The sequence below is a fragment of the Sus scrofa genome, chromosome 1 (genome assembly GCF_000003025.6).
Source record: "Sus scrofa isolate TJ Tabasco breed Duroc chromosome 1, Sscrofa11.1, whole genome shotgun sequence".
NCBI classification, from domain to species: domain Eukaryota; kingdom Metazoa; phylum Chordata; class Mammalia; order Artiodactyla; family Suidae; genus Sus; species Sus scrofa.
In genome coordinates, this window is record NC_010443.5 from 265,645,305 (window position 1) to 265,666,170 (window position 20,866).

Below are 20,866 nucleotides of genomic sequence, written 5' to 3' on the forward strand. Positions count from 1 at the left end.
CTCGGCAGGCAGCGCTGGGTCTCTTCTCCCGGTGACCCATGCCCCCTCAATCTGGACAGTGATGACACCCAGAGTCCCCGACCATGCACGCCCTCGCCCCTTCCAGAGCCAGGGGCTCCTCCGGTGCAGGAACGAAGCCGAAGAAGAGTGCAGTTATGGCGCCGCCCAGGTGCTGAGCCTTCGCGGGATTGGGCGCCTGTTTCCCAGTCAGGAAGACTTAGGCTACACGAAGATAGGAGTCCCGGAGAGAGTCACAAGGCCGTCTTCCAGAACAGCTTCTCGGCGCTTCCCGCCACACCCCGCCCATCCCTCCTACCGGCACTTCCGGTTCCGGCGTGGCCCGGAAGTGGGCGGGCAGCTGCGGCTGCGCGCGGAGGAGGTGGAGGAGGTGCCGGGTCGCCGCTTCCCGCCCCCGAGCCGGAGCCGGTTCCGAGCGGAGTGGAGTGGAGGTCTGCCCCGGAGAGGAGCTGGCTGAGCGGGCGCCGAGCCCCCGCCATGGCCCGGAACACATTGTCCTCGCGCTTCCGTCGAGTGGACATCGATGAATTTGATGAGAACAAATTCGTGGACGAGCAGGAGGAGGCGGCGGCGGCGGCGGCCGAGCCAGGCCCGGACCCTAGCGAAGTGGACGGGCTCCTGCGGCAATATCCTTCCCCAGCGCGGCGGCCTGGGCTCCCCTTTGGCCTGGCCTTCCCACTCCCCTCATCCCCGGCTCCGGCCCTTCAGGCCGACCTCCCCAGTTCTCTCATCCGTGGTTCCCTCAGGTCAGTCTCTCAGCTCCCTACCGATCCAGCTCCCCTCGGACCAGGCATCCCCACTTCTCTCACCCGGCCTCTCTACTTCCCTTGTCCCCGGCCCGGACCCCTGGAGCCCCTGTATCCTGGTGGGCCGGCTTGCTCGGCGGCCCCAGCAGCATGCCGGACTGGCGTCTGGCTCGGCTGGCCCCTCCTCTGCGAGGCCTCTCCTCTTTCCTCCCCCTTGCCTCCTCATCCCTCTCAGGCTGGCCCTTCCTTGGGTGCCCTGTCACTCCATCTCTCCCAGGCAGGAAACAGGGCCATTCTCGGGCTTGATCGGCGGGAGGGGCCAAGGTGAGCTACCGCTGAGTAATTGAGAGGCCAGGGCGGCTCCCAGACACAGTCCTCTCGGGCTGGATTGCAGCACCACATGAAAATAGGTGGGTGGGTGGCTTCGGGGAAGAAAGGACCCACGTGGGAGCGAAGGCTGCAGCCTTAGCCTTAGTCCGGCCCTGAGGTCTGCGATTCCATCTCCCATCCCAGAATCGTTCTGAACGTTCCAGCTTGATGCCCCTCTTTCTCACCTCTTCGTACTTTCCTACAACCGTTGGGCTTTGGACCTCCATGGTCTTAGCCACTTTCAACAAGTGAGTCTTGGCTCCTTCCCCCCAATAGCCTTCTTGTTCAGAAAGCAGTGGAAAAAACTAGTAGTTTAGAGCTAAGAAAAACCAGGCAACGTAAAGTGAGATGTAAAAGTAGAGCCCCACGACTGGAAATGAGTCTTCTGTGGTCACAGAAAACAAGCATTTAGAAAACAAGATTAAAAATAGAGGTGGTTGTCACAGCCTGCTTGGTCGCTTAGCAGTTTGAGCACAGGAAACTGACTTATTCTCACAGGAAGGATTTTTCTTTATTCAAATAGTGTTACAGGAAGTGCCCACCCCTCCCCCGCACTTGCCAGGGCAAGGTTGGAGGCTCAGGCTGTACTGTATATAAATCAGGTTCTGGGTGTTTAATCATTTGACTCAGCTTGGCAAGTCGAACCCATTTGACTGCCTTTGGGAGGAGTCCTGCAGTGTTCCTCCAGTGGGCCTTGAAACAAAAACCTTCAGACATTTTTTGTTTGAACAAATGTGTTTTCAAAGATGGGGATTCAAACTTGGATTTCCTGCCCCATCAGGATCACCTTTCTTACCCCATTGGTGAAATGGAGTTATGAGAAGGTACCCATGAGGGAACCTTGATTCTGCAGTCTGGTGCAGAACCTGGCCTGTGGGCAGGCATTGCCGAAAGGGCTCCAGAGTCAGGCCTGTGGCTCAGACCATCCACAGAAGGGGAGAACAAGGCCTGTTTATCTGCTGTCTTCGTCCTGGTGCTGTAGGGACTTATCAAAGGTCATGTCTTGGTTATGCTTCTGATGTGATAGGTTCCTTGAGGCTGCTTGGAGGCAGGGGATGGTAGTTTCTTCACTAATGGCAGTGTCAGAAACCTGGTTACCACGGAGGATGTACTTCTTGGGATTGGGGAAAGGGAGGTTAGCAGATGAGAACGGAAATCCTGGCAAATGTAGGGCCGGGAAGGGAGGAGGAAGGAACTAATATTTGCTGAGTCCTTACCGTGTGCCAGGTATTGGATTTACATTAGATTAATAAACTATAGAACAGGTTTCTAGGAGTCTTAGGACAGAGCAAGGGGAGTAGGGATAGGCGTTGATGGGGGACGGGGGTGTGGGGAGTAAGCCTGTCCTAGTGCGTAGAGGGAGGCCTGTGGTGATGGGAGATCACACAGATGAAATGGAGCATGGGCTGCACATCCGCACACACCCAGCTCAGTCATGCTCTGGCTCTGTGACTTTGAGCAGATCTCATTCGCTCTGTGACCCTCGGCATCTACCTCTGTGAAAGGGAGGAGAACCAAGCTTGGCTTACAGGTTCAACAGCGGCATCACCGGACAACATGCCAGAAGGCTTCAGCACAGGGCTGGACACACAGCAAGTGTCCTGGATGTGCACCTAGGGTCTGTGCGTGGCGTGGCAGCCAGAGGTTGTAGAAAGAGCTTGGCTTTGGAATCAGGCATACTTGGGTTTGAAGGCCACCTGGACAGCTTAGCTTTGTGACCCTGGGCAGGTCATTTTCCTTCTTTGAGCCTCAGATTCATTGCCTTTAAAATCAGAATAATCACTCTTGTCACAAAGAACTGTTAGCAGGGATGAGATTACATGTGAAAACACCTGGGCACAGGCTCTGAGCCCTTGTAGGGATTTTTAAGCACTAGATCCTTTTCTTGCTTGCTGAGGTACCTTTTGGTCCCTTGGAGCGGGAATCTGGCAAGAGCAGTGGTTTTGAGTGATTTTGCACTCTCCTCCCCCTAAAGAAATTTGTCTATTTTTGGACATATTTTGATCGTTACAACTTGGGGGGTGCTACTGGGATCCAGTGCAGAGAGGCCAGGGATGCTGGTAAATTGTATGATGCACAGGGTAGACCCTACATCAGTCATCTGGTCTAAAATGTCAGCAGTGCTGTGGTTGAGAAACCCTGATCTACAGGTGACTAGGTGCTGAGTCTGGAGGCCGGCTTGATAAATGGTAGGCCCCTCCTCGCTCCCCAGACCCCTCAGCCGCTGGTGGCCCTGCCTGTCAACACCTGCAGTGAATGCTTGGTAGACAGGCACCACAGCGAGATTAACTCTAGAGCAGTGACTCTTTTTGCCCCCTGGACTGGTTATCCTACCCTTATCCATTCATCTTCTGAAATATTTTGTTTCCCAGCCATGCTGGTTAGTGAAGAGTGCCAGCCCACGTTTCCTCTTAAGGCTCTGGGACTCTGCTCATTGCTCTGGGATGCCAAATTAGAAAAGAGTTCTGAGGTAGAAGTTATAAGTGGCTGGTATCAGGCTGGCCCTCACCTGGCTGGGAAAAAGGAATTCCAAAGCTGACAGATATGGGGGGTGTGGGAGAGTGGGCTGCCTCAAATTGGAAGGTAGGTCAGAGCCCAGCAGGGTGCTAGGGAGCCCGCAGGGGTGGCTCCCTGGCTGTATGGACCCGGCTCAGTCAAGATGGAGGCCTCACTAGGGAAGACCAGGGACTCAGCTTTGCTAGGGAGGCTGTCTGTTCACACGTGGGTATCGCTGCAGGAAGAGGAGGAGAGACCCCGATTGGGTAGAAGCCATTTCTTGTTCTATTTTTGAAGCCTTTTGGCTGAAGCCAGTGTTTCAGATGAGGAAATGAAAGTCAGCTGATGTAATTCAGTTTAAAATAGGTGTCACCTTTGGGGACCTAACCCAGATTGTAATTTTCTTTTGTGTGCTGGGTATTCTAAGCTCAGCAAAGCATGTGTCAGGACTCCAACTAAGGTTTGGGAAATGTGTGTGTAGGGGGGGATTGGTTCGTTTTGTTGGCAGAAGGCTCTTCTAGGTTATTAAATACCCCTCAGTTGGGACCCCACTGGCCTGGATAGGTCTTGGAAGATAAAAGTTTTAGCACATCTTAATTTCTTCAGTAGTTTACCTGAGACAAACATTGGATTAAGAGTTAGGAGACTTCCGTTTGTGCCTTCATTCTTCCCTTTTAAGAAGAGAGGATGAGAATGGTAACTTCACACAGTGATCACGAGGGTCTAGTAGGGCACTTATGGTGGCTGGTGCCGAGCAGGTGCAATCCAGCTCAGTCAGATTTTGTGCAAATTTCCCCAAGGGGGCAGTTGCTTTGCTGCTACCTTCCAGAGAGTGCATGCTTGTGTGTGTGTCCACACTGGCTTTGAAGGGGAAGGTTTAGGGGTGGCAGGAGGGCTTGCAGGGTTGGTAGAAATACCCCTTCCGCCCTCCGTGTGGCTCAGGAGAGCTGCAGGTGACCCTCTAATCAAGCTGTGCCTGCTTGGAAGCTGCAGGGGGAGGTGGGTGGATGTGGATAAGATGCCATTTGACTCTCAAGTTCTTTTTGACATGAGTTCATTAATAAAAGCATGGACATGCTAGAGCATAGCCATCCTTAACTGGAGATGCACAGGGGACATGCTTCGGGCATTTCACGCAGCCTTACGGAACTCCCCCGTCAACACCAAGAATCAAGCTGTGAAGGTAAACTGGGTCGAGCTGCAGCTCTTGTTGGGTGGTGTTGGGACCAGGGCTGTGGTTGTCCAGTGTGAACTCGCTGGGGCTCTGGACAGCGTCTGTTTCATCACTGCACCAGCGAGTATCTGCTAGGAGAGTGCATTGGCACTGGGCAGTGTTTCCACGAAAGCCTCCTGGTGCTCCTGTACCAGAGCTGTCAGTGTTTCCCCAAAGAAACGTTCACTTCCGAACCAGGCCCTCATGGGGTGAGAAGTCAGCCCAGCCCTTCCTGATGAACAAAACTATAAATTAGCTTGCCATGTGGGACGTAGCAGTGCTTTTATAAGCTATTGAATAGGCTTTATTTGCAAAAGGGTTTTTAGTGCTTTTATGATCTGCCTCTTAAAAACTAGGCAGACGATATAGCTGTGCAGACTGCAGAACTTAGGCCATCTAAAATCTCATTGCTGAGACTATCTAAAATTTGGTTCAGAGAAAGGGGTCTCTTTTTTTGTCTTTTTAGGGTTGCACCTGTGGCATATGGAACTTCCCAGGCTAGGGTTCGAATTGGAGCTATAGCTGCTGGCCTACACCATAGCTCACAGCAACACTGAATCCTTAACCCACTGAGCAAGGCCACATCCTCATGGATACTAGTTGGGTTCATTACTGCTGAGCCACAATGGGAACTCCCAGGGGTCTCTCTGAAGCTGGAATTCCACCATCTTGTGATGGCCTCTTTTTTTTAAAAAAAAAAAAAAGCTTTTAAGATATTTATTTACTTACTTACTTTTCATCTTTTTCGGGCTGCACCCACAGCATATGGAGTCTGCCATCCCAGGCTATGGGTCAAATCGGAGCTGTAGCTGCTGGCCTAAACCATAGCCACAGCAACATGGATCCGAGTGGCATCTGCACCCTACACCACAGCACACAGCAACGCTGGATCCTTAACCCACTGAGCAAGGCCAGGGATCAAAACTACATCCTCATGGATACTAGTCAGATTCATTTCCTCTGAGCCAGGACGGGAACTCCCTGTGATGGCATCTTGATGTAACCAATTGCTGCACCTCTCAAACCTGGAGCAGAATGGCCCCTTTGTTACCCTGGGGTGAACGAGAGGGAAGCTGCAGCCAAGTAAACGTGTTTTTGTTTGTTTTTTTTTATTTTTATTTTTTTTTTTTTGTCTTTTTGCTATTTCTTTGGGCCGCTCCCATGGCATATGGAGGTTCCCAGGTTAGGGGTCCAATCGGAGCTGTAGCCCCTGGCCTACACCAGAGCCACAGCAACAGGGATCCGAGCCGCGTCTGCGACCTACACCACAGCTCACGGCAACGCCGGATCCTTAACCCACTGAGCAAGGGCAGGGACCGAACCCGCAACCTCATGGTTCCTAGTCGGATTCGTTAACCACTGCGCCACGACGGGAACTCCTGTTTGTTTTTTTAAATCTAGATCTCCACAGTTATGATCTTATAGTGCTTAAGGCCTTGCTGGTGCCATCAAAAATAATGATGCTTGGGAGTTCCCACGTGGGGCTATGGGTTAAGATTCCAGAATTGTCACTGCTGTGGCTTGTTGGGTTGCTGCTGTGGCATGGGTTCGATCCCTGGTCTGGGAACTCTTGTGTGTTGTGGGTGCAGCTAAAAAAAAGTGGTGATGCCTCCCCCAGTAAACCACTTATTTCCCCGTCAAGTAAGTGGAATAAAAAAATTATTGGCTTTGAATACTTTGGGATACTTGGAAATTTAAATGAATAAAACAATTTCAGCCTAGTTATTTTTTTAACCATTCCAGATGAGTTAGAAATTGGGCAGTGTTTCTAATGAGTTCTGACTACTTGGTTTGGTGTTTCTGAGCCTGCATTGCGGGACGTGGCTATGCCTGGGCCATGGCTCTGAGCCTCCCTCCCCGCTCTCTTTCCTCTGTAGGAACGGGCCCAGGGTGTGGTGCTGAAAGTGCTTACAAATTTTAAGAGCAGCGAAATTGAGCAGGCTGTGCAGTCACTGGACAGAAATGGCATCGACTTGCTAATGAAGTACATTTATAAAGGGTTTGAGAAGCCCACAGAAAACAGCAGCGCAGTGTTACTCCAGTGGCATGAAAAGGTATGTGAACCCATGGCCTGCTCAGGCAGCCCACCGACTCATCCCAACCCCGGGGTTCACATCAGCAGACCAGGTTATCCAAAACAAACGTAGGAGAGTCTCAGAGGCATGTGAGAGGAAGGGGCCATGCCTCAAGCAACCTGGGACATCTGAGCACTTACCTCTCCCACGGAAGTACGTGGTAGGGGGTCTGCTGTCTCTGAGAGTCGCCATTGCCGTAGCAGCTGGTTTACGCCAGGCAGGCATGGGGTGGGTGACTCGGCGTGGTCAGGTAGCCAGGGAGTCCATGTGAGAGGCAGGCAGGCAGGCTTGCTGGTGGCTGGCGCTCTGTAATACTTTCTGTGGGTTGGTTGAGGTGGTAGTTGTGGGTCTTAGATGCAGGGCTGCATCCTCTGGTTAGCTCTGAGGGCTTCCTGCTCCGGCCTCAGCCTCCCCAGGCCGGAGCGGGCAGTACCAGAAAGCTTGGCAGTCGCTCAGCAGGACCTTCATCCACCTGATGCAGGAAAAGCTGTGCCTGACCTTGGCTGGGGTCAGTACAAAAGCAAGGCCTTTCATCAAGCCTGTGTCCTGCCTGTGTGCCACTGTCCTCTGCCCTGTAGAGCTCCAGGAAGCCTGCCTGTCATTAAAGGGGACCCGGCTAGTACCAACTCAAATGCCTTCCTAAAAGGCTCTGTTGAATTTTAAGGGCGTGGCCCTCACTGAGGGGTCAGTCGCTTGGGCAGCCTCAGGGCTGGGCTGGGGTGTGGACTTCCGTCTTGCTGGTGGGTGTGTCCTGCCCGCTCTGGAAAGTGGGCTCCTAGGCTCAGTGGCTCAGGGTGACCATGGTGCTCAGGGGAACTGGGCAAGCCCTCTGCCCCTTTTAAAGTAAAGCAGCTTGGTGCTCAGCCTTGCTGACATTTCAGCTCTTAATGGGCTAGTGTCTGTCTAAGCACTTCCGGCTGCGCCTGTGGGCTGGTCACCATCAGCTTGTCAGAGGGAAACTGGAGGGCTCTGTATGTTGGTAACAATGTTCTCAGGCCCAGTTCTGCTGCCTCAACAGCTAGCAGCTCTTGGGGGCCCTTGGTTCCAGGACAGGGCTCTGTCCATAGGACGTGGGCCCCGCTGGCACCTCCTAACTGTCCTCGCCCAGGAATCCTTTTTCAGAGGGTCTGCTGCATGTTGGGAGTGCACGGTCCCATCTCCCCTGCTAAGTTAGGCTCCCCTTGGCCAACCAGGTCTCATTTGACACCTTTCTTTTCCTGCCCCCACAGGCATTAGCAGTAGGAGGACTAGGCTCCATTATAAGAGTTCTTACAGCAAGAAAGACTGTTTAAAACAAAAACAAACAAACAAAAAAGACTCATGTTACCTTGAGAAGAATTTTGGATGCACAGGCTGGCGAAGAAGGGATTGACAATCGGCCATCTTCCTAGCAACTCCCAACTAAACAATTTCAGGACATGCATCCGCTGAAGTGTATTTTATTTTCAAGGTGGAGGGAGAAATCGTCTTACTGTTTCCTAAATCCTTTGCAGGATCTGATAGTCTATGCCTTTGTCCGCGAGTAATGCAGAACTGACATTGTGACTGTCTGCCAGAGTGGCTGGCCATCATTGGTCGGTCAGGTGTACCTGTGTGCACTGCCTGTTAAAAACAGGGGAGGGATGATTTGGGCAGGTGCAGATCCAAGGGCTGCGGTAAAGGGAGAGCTTGGTTTTTTGAAGTGGAAAACCCCCGAGGGTTTGTACAGACAGCCCATCCTCCCAGAGAAGGCGGGCTCTCTTGGGTTCATTGTAAAGTGCCTGCTGCATCAATAAAGCTCTTGGCTTATTAGTATATAACTCTGTGGTGTGTTTAGTGTATATTAAGAAAAAAAAAAAAAAAAAGAGTAATGAATGAGATGGTAGTGAATGCGAGGTTGCCTGTCCTGGGCACTGGATGTGGAGGGGCAGACGTGTGTCCCTGCTGACCACCCTAGGGAGGGAGTGTGGCAGTCCAGCCACCATAGTACCTCAGGCCTGAACTGCAGACATGTTTTGCTGCTACAGAGAGATGTTTTGCTGAATAACTATTCCTTTTACTCATTTGATCTGTATGTCATTTTGGAGTTTAATAAAGGGCCAGACATTCAATAATTGACCTAAACTTTCAAAGTCTTCAGTTTGTGTGGCTGCACTTGGACTCTTGAGAGTTCAGGGCTCAGAAGGGCCCAGGCACCATGTCCTGACGCTGGGTTCAGCTGTTTGGCAGGAACACTGCGATGTTGAGTTTTTTTGGTTTATTTTGTCTTCGTAGGGCCGAACCCGCAGCATATGGAAGTTCCCAGGCTATGGGGTTGAATCAGAGCTATAACTGCTGGCCTACTCCACAGCTACAAGCCATAGCAACGCGAGATCCGAGCCATGTCTGACCTGCACCACAACTCACGGCAACGCTGGATCCTTAACCTGCTGAGCAAGGCCGGGTATCAAAACCGTGTACGCGTGGATTCTAGTCAGGTTCGCTACCACTGAGCCACATGAGAACTCTAAGGAATTTTCTTCAAAGGATTAAGAGCCAGAGACAGGTAGCAATCAGCCTACAGATATAATAGGAACATTTTGTTCCCTGTAACCACTAACAATAAGCCCCTCTGAAGAGCAGAGGTGCTTTTCTTTCCTTTTTAGCACATGTGACTACACTTTGCATTCAATTAAAGCTAAGGACCCCATTCACATTTCTAAAGCTCAACCCCATCATGCGGGCCTTGAGATGGATGTTGACCACAGTGACAATCCTCCCGGCTCCTCTGCAGGACCCCCTACCCTTCCTGGGAGGGAACACTAGGCTGCCGGCTTCATTAAACTAAATATAAAGTTTATTCAGCCAGATCCAGTCGGGGGAGGCTCTTTCTGAAAGACATGTTCCACAGCCCCTACAGCCCTTTAAGTTCTGAATCCGAGACACAATGTGCTAAATTTAACCAGTCAAAGAAACACTGAAACACCAAACTGTATCAAGTAAAACCCACTGCATCTGGATGGAAGAGCTTTAATCAAAAAGTGTATTGCACCACAAGTGAATTCTCTACAGCAGTTTTAGATAATACAATCCCTATTTACAACATGGAGGCCAAGATCAAGATCCAATGCTCATATAAAGGGCGATGCATACTGTCTCTATCACAGAATGTTTTATACAAGTGAAAGTGCATGACATCACTTAGAATATTTACTCCACTCTCCTCTTAAAGCTGACAGAACTTCAACATGCAGGAGGAAAGCCTAATCAGAATGAACCCTCCCTGTGCAAGTACAGACTGAGGCATGGACCCCATGACCACGCATAAAACCGCCGTGTACGTGGGTGGGGGTGAGACCAGCTGCAGAGGCCACAGAGGAGCCGAGTGGGGCTCCTGTGGCTATACTCTTGTTGCCTCTGGCAAGCCCTGAACTACCCAAACTTTGGGAGTCTTTCCTGGAACAGCTAACTCTTACTCATCAAAGTTAACGGAACAGAAGGGACTCCTGTTTGGTGTCCCCACCAGATAAATGGAAAAAGCATCCTAGACAAGGATCAGACACCTGCAGGGGGAGCCACAGGAGGAGGTAGGTAATGGAGAGCGGGTCCCTTGGATGGCAGAGCCCCAGCTGGGACAAGGGTAATGCTGCCCTTGCGTGGTGCTTCTAGGTCCGTGGCATGTTACAGGTTAACTGCAAATCCTTGTTTTTCTGTGAGAAATACTTTGTATCTTAACCCTAAACATAATTTTACATCATTGGATAACTGATAGTAAAGTTAGGAGCTCCAGTTATTAATGCAGTTTTTTATTTAACCAGTAGAACTTTCATCAGACTATTCCATCAATATATGATTTCCCTTTAGACTCAATATTGTGGCTTATCTAGGGCAAGCATGTTCCCTTTTCTTTAATGATAATGAACAGAGTTTTCATCAGTCACTTCAGAGCCATCTGCGTGCTCTCCAGTACTGCAGCTGGAGGCTGTCTGGACACCATACGTCACTGTAGTGTCCTCTTAAATTATGTGGGGGAAGGACGACTGGGAGGGATGGTGGCTCCACACACAAGGCAGACTGCCTCCTATGTTTTGGTCAAGGCCGGGGACGAGGGTAGGGACAGCTGCTGCTTTTCTGAATACAGTGGACTGTCCTTAGTAGTAGAAAACTTGTGATCAGCATCTGCTCAGTGTTACAACACAGAAATGAGAGCAAATAAGCAAACGAAACACCACCACTGCCTCAGAGGGAAACAGATGCCACAGATTGCTAGTGGCGTCACAAAGGGACGGGGTCCCAATCTCAGAAAGAATTTCCTCTCGATGCTCTCATTTTCCTTTAAGAACACCAGTCAGATGGATTTTATAGTACAGAGGACGTGTTTATAATAGCTTGAGCTATAAAAAATAGTTTAAAATGGTTTACCAGCAACCTATCCAAGACACATTCATTAAAAAGGCAATTGAGTGTATTTGGTACTAAGGATCTTCTTACATATTTGCTAGTTTTCTTCAGTAAAATGAGATACGGTCATAAAGGTGCATATTCATTAATTCACATGGCCCCAGAATACCTTAGAGATGGACACATCTAAAGTTCTAGGTGGTTTGAGAAACAAGGTGGAATAACGTTTCCCAGAGAGAAAGGATTAAAAAACCTCTTAAACTCATCCGAACCCAAACATCCTAACAGGGAAGGGGAGTTTTTAAAAGCCAGCCCCACCACGTTGGCGCTTCGTGGCAGAAGCAGGTGGGTTTGGCCTGCTGGGCATTGTTTGGAAGGGCTGTCTTTGTCCAGCATCGCCACTACCCAATGCAGCAGCCGCCTTCCCTCTGACATGCTGATGGCTTCAGCTTTAAGTGCTAACATTGAAAGAGGACTCAGGTGCAGATGGGTGCTGGCCAGAGCTGGGGTTTTAGCAGCACTGCGGAGATGTGGGTAGTGTCAGGTCCCTCCCGTGTGGTGACCAGAATAACAGGATCAGCTACCTCCCGAAGTTCCTATCAGTCTGCAGGGAAGTGGGCCTTAAGTCTTGTAAACAATGTTTAGATGCTTGTACAAAATACTGCAGTTACAGTGATTAAAAACCCACCCAGACTGGTGTGTCAGTGTTCTTTTCACAGAAAAAGTGTCAGCCCTTGGAGCTCCATCCTTGGGTAGTTCCGCCTAGGACCACGGTATCCGGGGGCTGGAGATGGATGGCCGGATGCTGCCCTTGGGAGCTGGCTTGGACCCAAACCATGACATCTGTGTTTGAAACAGAAAAGGCTCCTGAGATGGGAATCAGGACTAGGTAGAGAGGAAGCCGACAGACCCTCTCCTCATCCTTGGGCCGCCCCCCTCCTGCCCTCCGTGCAGCCTGACTCTGGCTGCCATCAGAGCTGTGACGATGATGGCTGTAACCAGTGTGCAGGACTAAATATGGGAGGGAAACAAGGGGAAAAAAACTGAGTTGACAAGAATGTGGGTAATTCTTCCTTAAACATTTTTCCGACTATAGCATTTATGCAGATACTTTCTGCATATTTTTCAAGTTTTTAAAAGTCTGGGTGCTGGCCAGACTTGGGGCTGCTGATGAAAGGATACCCAAGTGCCCTGGAAAACATAAGGCCTGGGGGTCAACTGCAGTACAGACCTGTGGGCCCAAAGCATGTCCTCCGTAAATACTGCCCAAGTCAAGTTCATCATCCAAAAGCACCTTCCCAGCTAGCTAATGATGCCGCTGTGGGCCGGTCTCACTTGCCAGGGCTGGGATGACTGGCTACAGGTTTTGGAAGGCGGACAGCAGACCAGGAAACCCTACCTTATACTCCAGGGTTTCTTTGAGCATGTTCTCCTCCTCTTGTGAAAAGTTCAGCAACACTGACACAGCTTTTATAAGGTGAAAAGCCTGAAACAAAGTAAGTTTTGCTGCCATGGGCCTTGGTGGCAGTAAGGGGGCTGTCAGGGGGCTAAATGGCAGCATCTCCTGCTCCTCCTGTGCGCTCCAGGCTGGGTCAGCAAGGACCACGTACAGGGTGGAGGTGGGCATTCTGAGGTGATGGTTCTTTTTCTTCCCCGCCTTTTACTTCGGGGACTGGCGAGGTCACCAGGATGTCCACAGCAGCTACCCTGCTCTTCCGCAGGAGGCAGGACTCGGCGGCGGATTCAGTTCCCTGGACTCTGGCCTCCACATCCAACCCACGTCTCCTCCCAGGAGCCAGGTGCCTACTTGGTGCCCCCCTGCTTGCTGCTCCATCTGTAGGTCAGCCAGCTGGAGAAATGACTAAGTAGCCACACTGGTGCTCAGAGTGGAATGTGGGAGAGGGGGGAAGACGTGGACTTGGAGGGACGCCATGCAGGGCTCAGACAAATGGACTAGGCCTTGGGGCGAAACTCGGTACCCAAAGGGCAACTCAAAAGCCCTTTACCTCAGATTCGCGACAGGACATGAATTTTAAAACCACATGTTTGAGGTACTCGAAGTTGATCTCACGGGCATCAGTCAGGTCAGCGTTATTCGTGACACAAGGGGCCATGTTTGGCATCTCGGGCCCGGGCTTCTCCCGCACGTCAAAAAGCTCGTTATCAGGTCTGATTTTCTGAAAAACCAATGGAAAGATGCTACATTGAACCCATTAAGGCAGGTCTGAAAGTCACACAGGAGACTGACTGGGCCTGGCTGTGATACCCTGCCGTTCTCCGCCGCTCCCTGCACAGAGAGGGCGAAAAGGGCCCCACCTGGGAAGTAAGCCCCAGCACCCAAAGATGTCGGCTGGATGCTCGGAGGAGGCAGAGAGGTATCTGGGCAGTTCAGACATTTCCTTTGTCTGTGTCAGGATCTGTCTCCTGAGACACCGAGCACCCCGGCCAGGGCAGGTGCTGCTCTCCCATCTGGGCCTGGCCCCTGCCACTCACATGCAGCACATATGTCACCGCACTGAGCTCTCAGACAACACACAGGTTCAGAGAAAGTGGGCTCATGCCCAAGGTCATAGAGCCGCTTTCCAGAAGCAAGCACCTTCAAGCTGGCATGGCCACTGTCCCATAAGCCAACACCTGACTTCCCAGAGACCTCTTGCAATTGACCGGGGGAAAAGGAGCATCATCAGGCAGAGAGGGACCTCAGGAGGGCCACAGGGCTGGGAGGGCAGGGGCATGGGGAAGGAGGAGGGGGGACACTCACCAGTTCCTTCTGTAGAGTCTTTTTGAGTTCCAGCATCCTCTGCTGCATCTGCTTTATGGTCTGAGACAAAGCCCCGCCCCCACCAAAAGCCACTCATTAAAAGTATGTTTCACCATCTTTAAGGTACAAAGGACCACAGAACAGACAGACAAGCCCTTGGGTCGCCATACTCCTGCCTCGTCTCCTGAGAGGCTTGTGCTGCCACACCTGCTACTGTGCACACACAGTGCTTCCAGGCCTCACAAGGGCCATGGGCCAGTGGCCTCCCCATGGGCTGGGTCTTCCTGACTGCTTCCAGTGCTCGCCTCTGTAAGCAGCACAGCTAGAAATACGTCTGTACAGTACATTCTGCCCTTCAGAATTAATTTATGTGCTACCATCCCCAAGTGGGATACCTGAGCTCCTGATATACCCTAATGATATGCCATGCTTATTTTGAACAGTATAAAAAGATCATGGTTTTTCTGCCAATGCACCAACACTGGGGGATTTGGGTTTGTTTTCTGCATTTTTTTTTTTTTTTTTTTTTTTTTTTTTTGCTGCAGCTGAGGCATGCAGAAGTTGCTGGCCAGGCCAGGGACTGAACCTGTACCACATCAGTAACCAGAGCACAGCAGAGACAATGTTAGATCCTTAACCCAATGAACCACCAGGGAACTCCAACACTGGGTTTTGTATCTTTTTTTTTTTTTTTTTCTTTTCTTCATCTGCACCCGCAGCATATGGAAGTCCCCAGGCCAGGGATCAAATCCAAGATGCAGCTGTGACATATGCCACAGCTGAGGCAAGCTGGATCTTTAACCCACTGTGCCAGGCCAGGGATTGAACTGGGGCCTCCACAGAGACAAGCCAGGTATTAACCCACTGTGTCACAGTGGGAACTCCTGGGGTTTGTATCTTTTATTTATTTTATTTTTAGTGAGTTTAATTAGCATTATGGGATTTAAATATAATTTATCACACATTTCATTAACCACCAGAAAGGCTGAACTGTGTTTTCCCAAGAAAAAATTTAAATGTATAATCAACAATACAGGAAAAAAATTTTAAATAAAAATTTCTCCAAAATCTCACAATGATAACATATGAGAATGAGATTTTCCTGTGGACTTTTAGTCAATGTCAGCATTCTTGCATTGAGTACTAGAATTTTGAATAGTTTTTTTTTTTTTTTTTTTAGGGCTGCACCCGTGGCATATAAAGGTTCCCAGGCTAGGGGTCGAATCCAACAAGGGATCTGAGCCGCGTCTGAAACCTACATCACAGCTCACGGCAATGCCGGATCCTTAACCCACTGAGCGAGGCCAGGGATTGAACCTGCATCCTCATGGATACTAGTCAAATTTGTTTCTGCTGAGCCATGACAGGAACTCCTTGAATAGTATTTTTAATTTATCAGAATTTCCACAGCTTTATACAGTTTTCCTAATTATAACTTCTAATGTCACAGCAACTCTAGGGGATGCTCCATGTCTTATTGTGTAGCTGAGTTTCCATTTTTAAACAAAACTGTAATAAGATTCATATTCCCAAGAGCAGTATATCCATGGTCTCTCTAGAGGAATGATATGACTGGGTCAGAGGACCGTGAAAGCGCCTGGCTCCTGTCAAGCACATTACACTGCCTCAATGCCCCATTTACAAAATGATAATATTTTGTTTCAATTCGTATTCTTTGGTTGACCATAGGCTGGGCATTCTCCCAAAAGAATATTTGCTATTTTATTTTATGTTACCTGATTTTCTAGGTTTTTGACTCATTCATTAATTTATTCAACAAATACTGAATCTCTTCTATATGCCAGACACTGGCCTGGAGGCTAAGGAAACAACAGGAAAAAAAAAGAAAGAAAAAATGTCTGCCTTCAGGAGGGAAAAGTGTCAATAAGCAAATACACAGTATATCAGAGAGCACTACGAGGCATGGAGAAAAAGAGCCGGTGAGGGAATAGGGAGTTCTGGTCGTGAGGGCTGGTGGGGTAGCAGGGGAGGCTCGCTGACAAAATGACACCATAGAGGAAGTGAGGGTAATGGGAGAAGGAGCTTCCAGACAGAAGGCGTAGCAAGTGCAAAGGCCCTGAGGCAGAGGGTGCTTGATACTCACAGAAAGACAAGGCCACCATGGCTGAGAGGGAACCCTGGGGAGAGGAGAGGGTGTGGCAGAAAGGGAAGTGAGGGGCTAGACCACCCAGGCTCTGCGGGCCCCTGCGAGGATTCTGGCTTTTATGGGGCTGGTAAGTCATCAGAGAGCTGACAGGCCCGCGACAGGGAAAGCCATTAGAAGCCCAACCCATCCTCTAGGGATGACAGAATAGCAACCTGGACTCGGCTGGCAGCAGCGGCAGGGCTGAGGAGCAGCTCATTCTGGGCATAGTTTGAAGGGAGAGCCAAAAGGATTCCCTAATGATTTGGGTTGCTGTGAAAGAAACGAGGGGCCAGGGATGATCCCAAGGTTTGTGCCATTTGCTAGAAAGGAAAGATGGCAGCAGATGCCAGAGGGCCCCTGTGCTCAACCTGAAGTCCGGTTTTGGATGTTTTTAAGTTTCAGGTGCCTCGCAGACACTGACAGAGAGAAACAAGGTAGATACAGGAGTCCAGAGTTCACAGGAGCCACCTGGACTTGCTGTTTGGATGTGAAGCCAGCAGCACACAGGATGGGTGAGATCGCCAGGATGGGAGTGCGATCTGGAGGAGCTGTCAAAGGGCTGCACCCAGAGGCACACAGTGGGCACTTTTCTATATTTTCTAAGAGATTTTCTAAGAGAGATTAAGTGTTGGGGGGCAGCAATACGGGGAGGGTGGGAGCGGGAGAAAGAGAATGAAGGCATTTTCCCTTTGTTTAAAGACCAGTCACACAATATGGGGGCGGAATTTCAGGCCAGAGCACTAACTGGCCAGCACGTTTAACTTCAAAGGACACTTTTTAAAAATCAGGTTCAGGAGTTCCCATCATGGCGCAGCGGAAACGAATCCAACTAGGAACCATGAGGTTGTGCTTTCAATCCCTGGCCTTGCTCAGTGGGTTAAGGATCTGGTGTTCCCGTGAGCTGTGGTGTAGGTCACAGACGAGGCTCGGATCTGGCGTTGCTGTGGCTGTGGCATAGGCTGGCAGCAACAGCTCTGATTAGACCCCTAGCCTGGGAACCTCTGTATGCCACGGGTGCGGCCCTAAAAAGGACAAAAAGACAATAAATAAATGAATACATAAATAAATTAAAAAATACATACATAAATAAAAAATCAGGCTCAAATGAGAGCCAGCATTTACGGGTACAGAGGCCAGGTGGGCTGAGTGGGACCGTGACATTTATTAAGCCTCTATCAAATACCAGAAAATTACAGGAAGCTAACAAACAGTTTTTATTTCATACTCTCACCACCCTCCAAAAAAAGAAAAACCCAAACCACTTAAAGGCAAGTATCACTGCTCTCATTTCACAGCCGTAGAAAAAAGTGCTTAGGTAAGGTTACTGGTCATAGGACCCAGCTGGTGACGGCAGAGGGGGCTGGGGACACCAGGACTGCTACTGCTCCAGCTCTAATACTCTGGACACCACCTCGGGTCGGGGGCTGGGAAGAAGACTGGGGGAGCATGAAAGGCCGTGCAGGAGAAGAGGAGGCTCAGGAAGAAGCCCTTTCAATGAAAAAGGTAACAACACCTCCCCTGAGAGGTGCTCAGGGGTGTCAGCGCAACTCTAAGCAGGGACTAGATGGCTTGAGGCACAAGGACAGGGAAAGAGACATAAACAGCTGAGGAGGAGAGAGCATCCTTACCTTGTTTTTCTCTAGAAGTTGCTGCTCCAAGTCCTGTTTTTCCTTCTGTAGCTGCCCTAGATCCATGGCCCCCATCTCACCATTTGGTATTCCCTCTGCAGCCGGAAGCTGGTACTCAGAGTCCTGCCCGGCCCTCAAGGTCACCTACAGGGTAGCAGCAACACAGGCGATGGTCAAGCTAAGCCACAGATCCCTGGAGAAAGGGATCGGACGAGTTCCAAAGGTGACGACTAACATGCTTCACCAGGCAACTAGCCAGGAGCCAGACTTAAACCACGGAGACCCCGTTCAGTGCCGGCCAGGGGACATTAACTTTCCATGCCATGAGTCTGCTTGGAAGGAAGGGCGCTAACCCCTGAACACTGACAGGTGTCGCCACATCAGATGGCCTCCTCGACACTCACGTCCCTCGTCAGTGAAGAGCCCCGCACTGAAGAGAGGAAGCTAACGTGCAGGGAGGTGGCTGCCAGGTGCCCCCATGTCTGCCCACTGCCTCCTCCCACCAGCAAAGTGCAGCAAGCGCCCTGTCGCCGTGTCCTGCTGCAGCACACTCGCTGCCACCTCACCCGGCCGCGGCTCAGGTGGGACTCACGTGAGGCTCACTGACTAAGAGTACCTGGCCCGGCTCCTGGCCCGGCAGCCTCAGCAGGTCCTCCCTCTCGGCGGCAGCCTCCGGCTCTGCGGCCCTCAGGCCCCGCAGGGCCTCCAGCTCGCTCTGCAGCTGGTGCGTCTGCAGCAGGGCAGCGTCGTGACCTAGGCCAGGCAGAGGGGAGGTGAGCGCCGGGGGCCTGTGACTCCACGATGCTTCGTGACTGGGCCACCTCCGGGCAGGGTACCGGGCAAGAACAGGTGAGAAGACTCAACCCGGGACAGGCTCCTCACCTTTCTTCAGTTGGAGAATCTCCTGCTCTTTCTGGAGAATCACTTCTGTTTTTTCCTGCAGACTCTGTTCCTTCTCACCTATGATGGCTGTCAGGTCAGCAGCCTTGGAGAGGAAAACCAACAAGAGACAAGGTTGGGGGCAGAAATCCCATCTTCCACTACCCGGGGTCCCTCCCTGAAGGCAACAGCCTAGAACAGGCCCCAAGCTAACCTCTGCTCCTATAAATAGGCACAAATCAATTCTCCTTGGGAGGGGCCCTGAATGGGGGCAAGAGTCCTCACTGTCCCTCTGGCCTGCAGTGGACCTACCACAGACCTGGCCCTTTTGCCCAACCTCCCTACAAGCTGTCACAACCGTATGTTCCATGTCCTGAATGCCTGGGACATGCCCAGCACTGATATACATGACTTCATCATCATATTCTAGAAGGTGTGATTATCCTAGGGTCTTTTCAGAGGCAACTCAGACAGCTCTGTTAAGGAATTACCAAAGGCCTCGTGCCAGCTACTTCAATCTGGGGCTTGACGCTGAGTCTCTCTTCAAAGAAAGCCTTCTTTTTTTTTTTTTTTTTAATTTATTTTTTTGCCACATGGCATGTGGAAGTTCCTGGGCCAGGGATCGAACCTGCACCACAGCAGCCACCTGAGCTGCTGCAGTGACAACACCAGATCTTTTTTTGGTTCTTCTTTTTACGGCCACACCTGTGGCATATGGAAATTCCTGGGCCAGGGGTCGAATCAGAGCTGCAGCTGAGGTCTACACCACAGGCACGGCAACAATGGATCCAAGCCACAACTGCAGCCTACACTACAGCTTGCAGCAATGTCAGGTCCTTAACCCACTGAGGGAGGCTAGGGATTGAACTTGCATCCTCATGGAGACTACAGCAGGTCCTTAACCCTCTGAATCACAAGAACTTCATCCTATCCTTCTCTCCTTCCTTCTGAGAGCTCAACCGTCTCTGGGACCTGCAGGCAGTGGTGGCCCACCTCAAAGAATTAGAGCCCCGTAGGTAACCAGGTATGGACTTTCCCTTGGTAATGTTGATAACATCACAACTGACCATCAAAGTTTTTAAAGGCTATCCTATGGGGTGGGGGCTTCTTTCTAACATTTTTCTTCCACCTTCCTGAGCCCTGTGTCCACGCCCTGCCCTGGACAGATGGGGAGGTAGGCTGGCCCTGCCTGGGACTGAGGTGAGGGCATCCCCCGGGGCCCACCTGTTGCTGGAACTCTTCCCTTTGTTTCCGCACCTCCTCCAGGGCTTGCGCCATGGCCACACTCACAATTTCTCTTTGGCTCCATTCTTCCTACAATCCAGAAAACAGGTAAGAGATAAGAGTCCAAAAACTCAGTGCACATTTTTTAGCTGCACACTTCACATGAAGCCCATGGAGGGAGTACTGTCTTGCAGGGCCAGACAAACATTCTTCCTGCCTCCCGAGGTTCCCAGGCTGCCGCCTTGCTGCACTGCCTCTGTATCCCCTGGAGGACTGACCTGGTGGACAACCCACCAACCTCTCTGGAAACGGCACCGAGGGTCGGTCATCGCATGAGCGCACCAGCCAGTATTCAGGCCAAAGGCTAGAGGATGAGCATTAAACAGCTGGTCTAATGAAATCCACACGGAACAGACTCAGGCCCATGTGAATGGAGTAGGAGAATGGACCAATCTGGTTACAGAAATGATAAGCGATTACTGAATTTCAATAGGGCAAATGTTCATCAAAATCATCCACATAATGGGGGAGAAAACAGGCTCTGAGAGGTCAGTAACCTGCCTGAGGTCCTAGAGCTAGTATGTGGCAGGCCGGGTTTTAAGGCAGTGTCTGCCTGAGCTCAGAGCCGAGTCTTTGGCTGCTACACTCTACTGTCCGGTATTTGCTACCACAAGCAGAGCTGCCCGCTGGCCTTCCTAAGAGCCCGGGGACTACTTCCTGACAAACCCATCAGTCCTCTTCCCTGAGACTGATGCTGGGCTTGCTGGTCAACCCCCAGGTAATACGACGTCTCAGGTGCCTGCATACGGGTCAGGGATGCCTGCTATTTCTGTCTACCCAGAATCACCCCTTTTGGGAGGATAAGAGCATCATCATTGCTCCTCCCCACTCCCACCCTTCAATTCCACATGGTTCTGATTAGGGCTGATCATGCCCTCATTTTGTGGCTACA

At 50.9% G+C, this 20,866-nt stretch overlaps 2 protein-coding genes across 4 annotated transcripts in view; one reads left to right on the forward strand and one right to left on the reverse strand.

The window, feature by feature from the left end:
- ARPC5L (actin related protein 2/3 complex subunit 5 like) lies at nt 496-8,209 on the forward strand. Its single transcript, NM_001185134.1, has 4 exons — nt 496-644; nt 4,740-4,812; nt 6,720-6,896; nt 8,147-8,209. The coding sequence occupies exons 1-4, from the start codon at nt 496-498 to the stop codon at nt 8,207-8,209; spliced, it is 462 nt and encodes a 153-aa protein (NP_001172063.1).
- GOLGA1 (golgin A1) overlaps nt 9,871-20,866 on the reverse strand; it is a 50,733-nt gene continuing 39,737 nt past the window's right edge. For 2 of the 3 annotated variants that reach the window (XM_005654558.3, XM_013986679.2), the window contains exons 16-23: nt 19,915-20,004; nt 18,694-18,796; nt 18,428-18,564; nt 17,812-17,955; nt 14,038-14,097; nt 13,283-13,453; nt 12,676-12,762; nt 9,871-12,119 (exon numbers count right to left, since the gene is read on the reverse strand). In XM_005654558.3, the coding sequence (XP_005654615.2) occupies nt 12,039-12,119; nt 12,676-12,762; nt 13,283-13,453; nt 14,038-14,097; nt 17,812-17,955; nt 18,428-18,564; nt 18,694-18,796; nt 19,915-20,004 (873 nt within the window). In that variant the 3' untranslated portion in view covers nt 9,871-12,038. The remainder of the gene's footprint in view (nt 12,120-12,675; nt 12,763-13,282; nt 13,454-14,037; nt 14,098-17,811; nt 17,956-18,427; nt 18,565-18,693; nt 18,797-19,914; nt 20,005-20,866) is intronic. The other variant, XM_013986672.2, reaches the window with a different exon arrangement.